This window comes from Humulus lupulus, chromosome 3 (assembly GCF_963169125.1).
Source record: "Humulus lupulus chromosome 3, drHumLupu1.1, whole genome shotgun sequence".
Classification (NCBI taxonomy): domain Eukaryota; kingdom Viridiplantae; phylum Streptophyta; class Magnoliopsida; order Rosales; family Cannabaceae; genus Humulus; species Humulus lupulus.
In genome coordinates, this window is record NC_084795.1 from 32,554,035 (window position 1) to 32,566,100 (window position 12,066).

The window sequence follows — 12,066 nt, forward strand, 5'->3', positions numbered from 1 at the left end:
ATATATTCTTAAATACTTTCCTTATCCTACCATGTGCTTTGTGACTAGAAAAAGACAAATGCTTGTTATATGTACACCAACCAACACCAAAATTACCAAAAACTCCTCTATTTTTGTCTTCTAATAAGCTTACCATAAAGCATTTATATCAACACCCATAGGCATTTACATTTCGAACCACCAATACAAACACATAAAGAAAGAAAGAAAAACTTTATCGCAAAAAGGAATCTTACTGACACCATGCGATTGTGGGTATCCTTTTTTTCTTCCTATACATTTTCGATTCCTCCCCATAATTGTGAAAAGCAACCTCAACTGGATTGGGTCTTTCAAATAATCTGGTGGAAATCCTGTATTTTTTTTCGTCAGAATTTTGCTCCAAAAAAAACCTTATTTTTTTTCTTTCCCCCAAACTTTTCTCTGATACATGTCATGTCTAATCATTTTTTTTAATTTTAAATTTCTATTTACTCTAAAGAAAATGCCATGTCATTGGCTCCACATCTCAGTTAGCTTGTTTATCGTGTCCACGTGTCGTCATGTCATGGGAAAAAAACCACATCATCATCCCGTTACAAAAAATGAATGGGATTGGACGGAAGTCCCACATTACATTATAGTGAATAGTTTAGGGACCATTTTTAACTGCCTGAAAAAATCAGGGGACATAATAATATATGTGTCATAGTTCGGGGGTAAAAAACTTAAATAGCCTATTTTTTTTTCATGCAAGGGAGGGGCTTGCGGGGGGACCCTCCCCATAATGGGACCAGAATGCCCCACCTAAATAAGAAATAGGGCATGGACATGATAATTTTTCATGCTCGAATGTTAGATGGGACAGGAACGAGAATGACACCTCTTGCCCTAATAGAGCTTATTTATTATTATTTTTATTTTGAAATATTTTGTTAATTTATTTTACATGTTTTTTATATGTTTTGGTAGTATATTAGTAAAATTTTAAAGATTTTTAATTTTACTTTGGTTAATATTTAGTATTTAGAATTATTATCATAGTGTAATATTTTATCTATTATGTAATCCATTTTTTTTATTTATAATTTTATTTTTTAAATAAATAGGTTCGAATCCCATGGGGATTCCTCTTGTCCCACCTTGCCGAGGAATATGCAGAATAAGGGCAGAGATTGGATTTAAATGATTAATAGGGAGGGGGAGTTAGTAAAGTTGTATAGAAGGGAGAGAAAGGAGAAAGAATGTTATTTGTGTAAAAAATGGAAAAAATAAATAAATTGGTATTCTTAAAAGTTTCAGAATCGAGGTAGGCCCAAGCCCAAGATACAAAGTGGTAACTTAACCACATACCATGGTTAGCGTGGGAGTGAGATACATGAGGTTAGGGTTAGTAATGTAATCATGCACCGCCATACAAATTCTTCTTTTTATTTTGATATTATATAAATATAGTTCCTTGAGCCATTTTACTTTCATCTGCGCTTCCTGTTATTGTGTGCTCTTAGGGACAGGCCTGCAATCGTTGCTTCTATTCAGGTTTTTAATTCGTTCACTTCAATCTAATCTTTTTCCTTCTGTTTTTTTATTATTATAATCACTTTGTTGTTTCGTTTGTGGGTTAATCATTAACTGAGGTTACAATTATTTATTCGTTTCTCTCTCTAGATGTATATATTATATTGATATATAGTCGATTTGTTAAATTTTCGTACCTATTTGCCGGATTTCTCAGACTTTCGATTTTCTTATCTTAAATTTTGATTTCGATCTTGGGTTTACCTGGTAATATTATTTAATCTGTTCACAATAATACAAAATAAATAATTAATTAATTGTTGCTCAGTAGGGTTTAAATGCTTCAATATTCATCAGAATTTTTGTTTTCATGCTTTCCTTTGGAGGATTATTAAATTCCCAAGAAATTTTTATAGTTTTGATAAGATTTGTAGTCTAGAAATAAAAATGACGAGGGTTTCTCTTTTTTTTAGTATCTGAATTCCATATCTTTCAGAGGAAATGTAATTAATAATTGTATGTCTACTGAAAGTGTAAGCTGTGTGAATGCAGCAGAGCTTTCTATTCGGTTGCAATGGCAGATGCCCATGAGACTGATAGGAACATTGAGATCTGGAAGATTAAGAAACTGATTAAGGCACTTGAAGCTGCAAGAGGCAATGGCACCAGCATGATCTCTCTCATCATGCCTCCTCGTGATCAGATATCTCGTGTGACTAAGATGCTTGGAGATGAATTTGGAACTGCTTCTAACATTAAGAGCAGGGTCAATCGTCAGTCTGTTTTGGGCGCTATCACATCTGCCCAGCAGAGGCTTAAGCTCTACAACAAGGTTCCTCCGAATGGGCTTGTTCTCTATACTGGTACAATCGTTACTGACGATGGCAAGGAGAAGAAGGTCACCATTGATTTTGAGCCTTTCAGGCCCATCAATGCCTCTCTTTACCTCTGTGACAACAAGTTTCATACTGAAGCTCTGAACGAGCTTTTGGAATCTGATGACAAGTTTGGTTTCATTGTCATGGATGGTAACGGTACACTCTTTGGGACTTTGAGTGGTAACACTAGGGAGGTGCTGCACAAATTCAGTGTTGACCTTCCAAAGAAACATGGAAGAGGAGGGCAATCAGCTCTGCGTTTTGCTCGTCTTCGGATGGAGAAGCGCCACAACTATGTGAGGAAGACAGCGGAGCTTGCCACACAGTTTTATATTAACCCTGCCACTAGCCAGCCCAATGTTTCAGGATTGATACTGGCTGGTTCAGCTGACTTCAAAACTGAGTTGAGTCAGTCGGATATGTTCGACCCCCGTCTTCAGGCCAAGATATTGAATGTGGTGGATGTTTCTTATGGAGGAGAGAACGGGTTTAATCAGGCTATAGAGCTGTCCTCGGAGATCCTTTCCAATGTCAAGTTTATTCAAGAGAAGCGGTTGATAGGAAAATACTTTGAGGAGATCAGCCAGGATACAGGGAAGTATGTGTTTGGGGTGGATGATACACTGAAAGCTTTGGAGATGGGTGCTGTGGATATACTCATCGTGTGGGAGAGCTTGGATATCAATAGGTACACTTTGAAGAACACCAGCACTGGTGAAATTGTCATTAAACACTTGAACAAGGAACAGGAAAGCAATGTCAACAACTTTAGGGACTCTAATGGCTCTGCTGAACTAGAGGTTCAAGAGAAGACATCATTGCTCGAGTGGTTTGCTAATGAGTACCGGAAATTTGGATGTTCACTCGAGTTTGTGACCAACAAATCACAGGAGGGATCCCAGTTCTGTCGTGGATTTGGTGGTATAGGGGGAATTCTTCGATACCAGCTTGATATGAGGACACTTGATGAGTACTCTGATGATGGAGAAGTTTACGATGATTCTGAATAGCAATCAATAAACTCTTTCCTAAAGCTGGTGCAGGAGTATGGGAGTAAAAACCTGCACCAGTGCAAGGGCTCGCCCTTGCTGCCGCTCCGCTCCCTATCGAATCATTTCTATGACTTTGCCTTTGCCTTAATGAAGGTACCATTAACAAACATTCTTTTTAATTTTCTTTTATTTAAACTATAAAAATAGTGTCTTCTGATGATGGGGTTGTTTTTTTTTTCTGTGCTGAAGGATACCATGCTGCAGTTGGAGGTGGTTCTGTGTTGGTATCGTGTTCACTTCCCCTTGGTTGAAGAAATCGTCTGGAGAATGGAGGGGCATCATCATCCAATCAAAGCTTTAAGCGACTGACTTGGGATGAACAAAGACAAATCTGCCCCAAAAAGCTTTGCAACCAAAATCCTATCCTCTTTTATTACTGTTATTCTATTGCATCTTTTTTGTGTTTGGTTCAAGTTCTCCATTAAACGCTTTTTGTTTGCGGTGGAGCAAATAAGTAACCATTGCTTTTCGATGGTACATTGACACCTTGGCTTTATGGTATTGATTCTGTGGTTTAGACTATTAATTGCCTTCTTTCTTTTCCCTTTATTATGCTTTATTGACATTTCTTTTCCCTTGGGCGATTTCTTTTTCTCAGTTTCAATAATATTTTTTAAGGGAATAAATCTATCAATATTTTTTTTTTGACAAAATAAATCTATCAATATTTGACTAAACAAATTTTACAGAAGGTAATTTTTTTAATCTTGTAATTTAATTTCAACATTATAACAAATCTATCTATGAAGAGATTAAAGGAAGTGATGTATTATTCTAAAATTGATTCAAATCATTACTTTATATTTTCTGATTTTCTTCACATTTTTTTTATTCTTAAAAATTTATGATAAAAAAAATATCTAAACAAAATTATCTAATTAATTTTAAAAAATTAGAAAAACATAATTAAATTGTATTTTAAATTTATGATAAAAAATAAAAATATTTATAAACAAAAATATCTAATTAATTTTTAAAAAATTAAAAAAACATAATTAAATTGTATTTTAAATTTATGATAAAAAATAAAAAATATTTATAAACAAAAATATCTAATTAATTTTAAAAAAATTAGAAAAACATAATTAAATTGTATTTTAAATTTATGTTAAAAAAAATAAAAATATCTATAAACAAAAAAATCTAATTAATTTTAAAAAATTAGCATTTTAAATTTATGATTAAAAAAATAAAAATATCTATAAATAAAAATATCTAATTAATTTTTTTTAAAATAGAAAAACATAATTAAATTGCATTTTTTATTCTTTTTTTAAAATTTAAAATTATTAATTAATAATTAAGGAAAAAACAAAATATATATATATAAAAAGATTCTAAAAAAATAAACTTGAAGAGAATTTAAAAAAAAAAGTATTTATAATTATTAATTAATAATCAAACAAAAAGTCAAATATATTATTTTATAAGGTAACATCTATTTTAAATTTGAATATCACTATTGAAAATTATTAGAGCTCCAAGGAGGTAATGTGACACTCTAAAATTGCTTTAAATCCCTTTATCTATTTTCTCATTTTTTTTCACATTTTTTTATTCTTTAAAAAATTTATGATAAAAAATATAAAAATCTATTTCTATATATTTATATAAAGGAGAACTCCAAAAAAATGATGTGACACTCTAAAATTACTTAAAAGCACTTTTCATATTTTCTCATTTTTTTCACATTTCTAATTATTCTTTTTCAAATTTATGATTATTACTTAATGTTATATTATTTTATAATATAATGTTTTAAATTAAATAATTGTGACAAAGAGTGTCACATAGTGTAATATATAAAATAGAGTTACAATATTTGGATATATGTGAATGTTCAAATATGTAACATATTTGGTGTTACAAATTTGTAACTCTCAAATATTACCAATTATTATGTAGATTTGTTGTTACATAATTTTGAATTGAATTTCTTAAAGCCATAAACAAAATGGTTGTTGGAGACTTGGTTTTAATCCCAATAATGTGTTTGGGAGTTACAAAATCAGAATAATTTTGTGTGCTGAAATTAGCCAGGAGGGCTGGTTGCCAAAATTTCAGTTTTTCCAACTTTTGTGAACGGCTCTAACAACACAAATAACTCTAAAATCTCATTTTTAATTCCATACAAATCAAATTAATCATTGGTAACATCCATGGGGTGGTGGAATTTGAAATTCAAATGGTGTTTCTAAACTCTATAAATAAGATACAATTTTTCTATGCATTAGAGTACTTGACTAGAAAACACCTAGAGGCTCAATAATTCTAGAAAGCTATTTCCAAAATTGTGAGAGTTCCCTTAGTACTTGAGTTAGGGGGAAATAAGCTTTTAGACAAATGTTTCAAATCTTGTTCAAGTTCTCAAATGCTCTTCACTTTAGTGAGTGAGAATTTCTTGTTCTTCTTGTTCTTACTTTTTATACTATTGATCTTCTTCTTATTCTTCTTGTCTTATTTACTTGTATTTATTGTTTAAGAGTTGTAATCTTTTATTTCTTTTTGTTTCAAACACTATTATTTTATTTATATCTTTTGTTTAGAGTTATAATTTTCTATTCTCTTCTTCTACTTATTCTTATTCTATTTGTATTTTTTAGTCATAGAGTTGTAGCATTATTTAATCAATTTTAGTTTATTTGTATTATTTTGTCTAGAGTTGTAATAGTATTTACCATTTCCATTGAAGCAATATATATTTTCCTAACATTCAAAAGCTTACCCCTTGTTTGTTTCAATGGAAGGTGAGAATATCAAAATCATGAACCAAGACCTAGTGAGGTTGGATAGGTTTGATGGATCCAATTTCACTACATGAGAAGACAAGGTGAGGTTTCTCTTGACCACTCTCAAGATCGCCAACATCCTAGAGTCCACACTTGAACCTCTCCCAACGCCATCCGACAAAGACACTCCCGATGTGGTGGAGAAAAGAAGGAAGAGGGAGGAGGATAATCTCCTTTGTAGGGGTCATATCCTCAACGCCCTTTCTGATAGGCTCTATAATCTCTACATCGAGACCAAGTCGGCAAAGGAGATATGGGATGCACTTGAGACAAAATTCAAGGCGAAAGAGGAAGGTACCAAAAACTTTTTGATTTCTCAATATATTGATTTCAAGTTTTTTTGGTGATAAACTTATTCTTCCTCAAATACATAAGCTGCAAATAATTGTTAACAAATTGAAAGTTTTGAAGATTGAACTTCCCGAGGCCTTTCAAGTTGGTGATATATATAGTGGCAAAATTACCACCAACTTGGAGGAGCTATAGGAAAAGAATCCTTCATAAAAATGAGGATTATTCATTGGAGGAGATCCAAAAGGATATTCGAATCGAGGAGGAATCAATATGTAGAGACAAACTTGTGGAAGGGTCTGTTAGGAAAACTTATACAGGATCATTATTTATTTTCATGTATATCTAATATTAAACAAATTAATACGAAATAGCCTAAAACATGTATCCAAAATTGAATTCAAAGATAAACAATGAATAGAATACTTACAGTATACGCAGCGGAATTAAAGAGTCATTCCTTCAGTTTCTCTAACTCTTGTATCATCTCTGTCGCAGAGTATTATCAAGAAACTGAACCGATCTTCTATTTTCTTCATAGTCTTCCAATGTATCCTTAGAATCATCTAGACTAGTGTGGACAATTCTCAACACATGAGATAGATATAGAAAGAAGAAGAGAAAATAACAAAGAGGCTTAGAAAATGACTTGTGTTTAGAGAGAATCTAAAATTATCAAAAAATCTAACTTGTGACTTATCAAACTTATGTTTTGACTTCTCTCTAAGCACTCCTTTTATAGACTCAATTAGGCCATTTAATTTAATTAAAAAATCAATAAAATAATAGCCATTTTAAAGCCCTAGGTTGAAATTATCATGGGCTTTAGGCCCGTGAAATTTCTCATTTGATTATAAGCCCATTGGACTTAAAATCAAGACCTGTATTATTTTCTATTGATTTAATTAATTAGATAATTATTTAAATCATTCATCAAATTAATTATTTATAATTTGAACATTGATTTCAAATTATTTATTAATTTAGATACCAATTTATCTTAATTAATAAATCTGCCATGATTTCTCTTTTCTTCTCAAAATTACACAACTCTGTGAAACTATCCAAAATTGACCTGGTCAACTTTGAAAATTCTAATTGATAATTAAATCAATTAATTGAGACTATCTAGATGATTTTATCAAAGGTACAATGGGGACCATGGGCCTATGAAATCAAGCTCCAATACGTTATCATAAATCTAACAAATAAATTTACTAACTTATTAATTCCTCGTGACTCCACTATAGACTCGGAATTGCACTCTTGAATTCATAGAACGCTCTATAACAAATATAGATACGCTATTAATTATCCATCGTTACAACCACAATTGTCACTCAATCCTCTATAGATGGTCTACAATGAGATAGGACTAAAATATCATTTTACCCCTCATTGTATTTTATCCTTAAAACACTTAGTTCCTTGTAAATAATATTTCAGTAAACTAATTTAATTACTGAAATGAGATCTCTATCATTTAACACCTTGAACCAAACTAAAAGGAAACCATCGTTTCACTTCTTCATTAGAAGCTATAGATGTTCATATCTATGATTAACACTCCCACTCAATTATACTACCGAGTTCCCAAGATGTAAGTATGGGCTAGTCCGTAGGGTAAGCTGGTAACGAACAAGTCAAAGAACCTCAAATAATACAATCAGTTAGAATACTAACCACTCAGAATTGAGATTGAATTGACCTATGGTCAACTATATGATATGACTAGAATAGATAATAACGGTATGTTTACTTATCTTATTTACTGTCAATATCGGTCCTGTCCGATGTAACAAATACATCCGATCTTATCTACTTTGCTAATGTTCTGGAAAGAACATAACACTGTAATGTGTAAGCAGATCATATCGTAGATTGGCAAGTCAGTGTAAATCCGGTGTACTGACTAATCTTAGGACTAACTTATTTTGAACATATAACCATATTTATATTCCACTGTGATTACATCGCTATAAATAAGATTAGCTATATGCTCGGGATTTAATAGAAGTTTGTATTATACAAATAATCATGAAAATAAAACATGTGAGCAAAGTGACTGACCAAGTCAAAAAATGATTTCTATTCTTTTATTGATAATAAAATGAGATTACAAAGAATTTGGGTTTTAATTAGGGCATAAAACCCCAACAAGGTCTAATGGAGAGACTTCCAAAGCAAATGCAGTGTCACAACTAAAACATACCAAAAACAAAAGGAAAAGAAAGAAGGGTAATGAGACATCTTTGGGTCCAAAAACCAACCCAAACAAGTTTAAGGACGAGAAAGGTCCTTGCTTTGTGTGTGGGAAAAAGGGTCACTATGCGAGAGAGTGTAGGCATAGAAAATACCAACAAGGACCTAAGGTAAATGCAACTCAAGAGGAGAATATAGTTGCTACCCTTAGCGAGTTGAATGCGGTCCAAGGCAAGGTGAAGGGGTGGTGGTATGACACATGTGCCACCGTCCATGTCACCTATGACAAATCATTGTTCAAGATCTTTGAAGAGTCAAAGGGCAACCATGAGATTAAAATGGGAAATAAGGGAAAATCCAAGGTACTTGGCAAAGGTACTATTGAAGTATTTTTCACCTCCGGCAAGAAAGTCACATTAGTGAATGTGCTTTATGTTCCTAGAATGAGTAGAAACTTGGTAAGTGGTGATTTGCTAGGCAAGTTTGCCATTAAAGCCATTTTTGAGTTCGGTAAACTTATTCTTACCAAATCCAATGTATTTTTGGGAAAGGGGTACTATTGTGAGGGTATGGTTAAGTTGTGCACCAATGATGTAACTTTCAATGTTATCAATAAAAATACCAATTCTGCTTATATTGTTGAGTATGATTCTTTATTTTTGTGGCATCTTAGACTATCTGTAATGCCCCGGTTACTCCATGAACGTTACCGTGGACTTTGAACGGTGCTTAACTCTCTAAACGAGTCATTTGGTTATAAACGTGCATCTAGGTATTATTAATAGGCTAGGGTGAAAATCTTGATTAACATGAAATGATATATTTTATTTAAAACATTAAACTGTACATGGGCTCATAAAAGTGTTTACAAAGTTATTTACAATCCAAAATGGTCATTACAATATAAAAATTACAACCCGCCGACCTAAGCGGCAAAAATAGGGTTAACCCCTAGTTCCTCTGAGAAACACCTTGGCCATGGTGGTCAAGCGGCTGCATATGTACACATCGCCACCTAAGCTCTCCACTCAAGGCTGGGTGAGCTTTTCTTTCCCTTTACCTGCACCACATAGCACCCATGAGCCAAGGCTCAGCAAATAAACTTACTATTGTATGTATGTAATATCAATAAATGATTTTGGTAATCATTATGAGGCTCCTATCTCTAATTAGATAGTGAGTCACACTTTGGGGCTCCGCACCCTAATCAGATAGATGACTAATAAGTCTGTCTCTGGATAGATGACTAATATGTCACTCTCTGAATAGATGACTAATAAGTCTATCTCTGGGGATCTGCTCCCTAAGCCATGTGACGTTCAGTCACTTGAGCCTTTTGGCCCTGGCTCTATGTAACTAGCCTTTAGACTAGACAAGCGCTTTTAGTTTTTTTCGACCATAGGGTCGGTCAATCATTTAATGCTCATGTTAATTATATCTAATCATTTCGGCCTGTGTTAAACACATTAATGTCGTTCTTGACTCTTAAGCCAATACCATATGACCAGTGCTCAGTCACAACTTCACGATCAATACTAAACACCATCATCGTTCCCTGACTAATAAGTTAGTGCCATACACTGATAAGCAAAGATGCTATGCATTTACTATGCAATCAATGTCCATATATAGAGCACTCAACATGCCTCATCAATAACCATGCATATCACATATTGGGGCAGCTTTCTTACCTCTGGTTCGAGCGTGAAATAATAAAAGAACGACCTTTGAGAATGATCGGTCCTTAAGTCCCTTAGCGGTCACCTAGTCATAACCAAATATGAAATCTCATCAATAAAAATAAATAATAAAAAGTCCATGGTCTAAACCCCGCTCCCAGGACCTCGAATCTTACTAAAACGGTTAGTAGATTCAATCCCGAGCCTTAGGAAATGAAAACCCGTGCTTAAAACCTTTGAAAACCCCTCCTGACACAAAAGGAAGGGGCGCACCGCGACTTGACCTTGTAGATTGCAGTGCGCCCCCAAGAAAGAGAGCCTCTGTCTAGGGTACCAGAGGGTAGGCCGTGACTTAACCTAGTGGGTCGCAGTGCGCCTGCTAGACAGAGCCCAGGGTAGGCTCTGGAATGGGTTCAAGTCGCGAATTGCATGAACTCGGTCGGGACTTGACCCTGCAAACCCAGCTCCCCTGCCTTTTTCTCAATTCAAACCAGCCAAAACCTTCACCAATTCAATCCCACAATCACAGCCAAACATTACCATACCATATCCACCATTCAACAAACAAAACATAAGCTTTATAACACTTAAAACCTCACCAAATACCCAATTCTTCAATCAAAATTTAAAGCTTAAACATAACCTTAAAACAAAACAAAAAACTTAAACTTCAGCTGAAAACCTTACCTTAAACTCATAATTGAATCCCCTTTAGCTGCTAATCACAAACCTAAACCCTCAAGCCTTGATTCCCCAAGATGAATCCTCAAGCTAAGCTTCAAAATCTCAACCGAGAGAGAGAGAGAGAGAGAGAGAGAGAGAGAGAGAGAGAGAGAGAGAGAGAGAGAGAGAGAGAGAGAGAAGGAGAAAGAAACTCTGTTTTGCTTCAGCCTTACCCTTCTACAACTCTCTAAGTTTAAACATATCCTATGGCCAAATGACCAAAATGCCCCTAGGATCGTTTAAAACCTTCAAAGCTAGCAAGGGAAAAATTGACATTTCCCACTTATCCCGCTAATCATAATTAATGTCATACAATTCCCGTTATCCCCAATATTCTCAAATAATAATTAAATCATATCCCATTACCCATTCATTCCCGATAATGTACTAAGCATCAAATTAGCCCCAAACTTACCCTAAGCCTGGAAATTAATCTCGTTTTGACCAAACCGTTAACTTGCATTCTAGGATCGTCTCATGCCAAATAGCTCAAACATATCTACATTATAATGTGGTCTCATCCATAAATCATAAACATGTACATAAATATACAGATATGCTCTTAATAGATCAAAATTACGAAAATGCCCTTCTAATAAAAAGTGGGCCCACATGCATGCAATTATCATCATATCATCATATAATCATGAATTTAATCACATAATTTCATATTAAATCAATTATGGCCCTCCTGCCCCCTAATCCAGGCACTAAACCACAATAAGGAATTTAGGACATTACAACTATCCCCTCCTTACAGAAATTTCGTCCTCAAAATTTGCTTGAATAGCTCGGGATACTAATTCTGCATATCTAACTCCAGCTCCCAGGTCGCTTCCTCGACCTTGCTGTTCCTCCATAATACCTTAACCAAATGTATGGTCTTATTCATCAGGACCTTGTCCTTTCTGTCTAGTATCTAGTCTGGTTGTTCCTCGTAGGAGAGATCTGCCTC

The 12,066-nt window shown here is 33.9% G+C and overlaps 1 protein-coding gene across 2 annotated transcripts; it reads left to right on the forward strand.

The window, feature by feature from the left end:
* The first annotated feature begins 1,360 nt into the window (after nucleotides 1-1,360).
* On the forward strand, nucleotides 1,361-3,949 carry LOC133822472 (eukaryotic peptide chain release factor subunit 1-3-like). Of its 2 annotated transcripts, none has more exons than XM_062254821.1 (3): nucleotides 1,361-1,518; nucleotides 2,050-3,520; nucleotides 3,617-3,949. In XM_062254821.1, the coding sequence occupies exon 2, from the start codon at nucleotides 2,072-2,074 to the stop codon at nucleotides 3,383-3,385; it is 1,314 nt and encodes a 437-aa protein (XP_062110805.1). In that variant the 5' UTR covers nucleotides 1,361-1,518; nucleotides 2,050-2,071; the 3' UTR covers nucleotides 3,386-3,520; nucleotides 3,617-3,949. The 2 variants fall into 2 exon arrangements, with proteins under 2 accessions (XP_062110805.1, XP_062110806.1); XM_062254822.1 differs by having other exon boundaries at nucleotides 1,379-1,518; nucleotides 2,053-3,520.
* Nucleotides 3,950-12,066: the final 8,117 nt, after the last annotated feature.

Bases quoted from the DNA above. Each gene is read 5' to 3' on its own strand.
- LOC133822472 (XM_062254821.1), top strand. From the start codon at position 2,072: ATGGCAGATGCCCATGAGACTGATAGGAACATTGAGATCTGGAAGATT.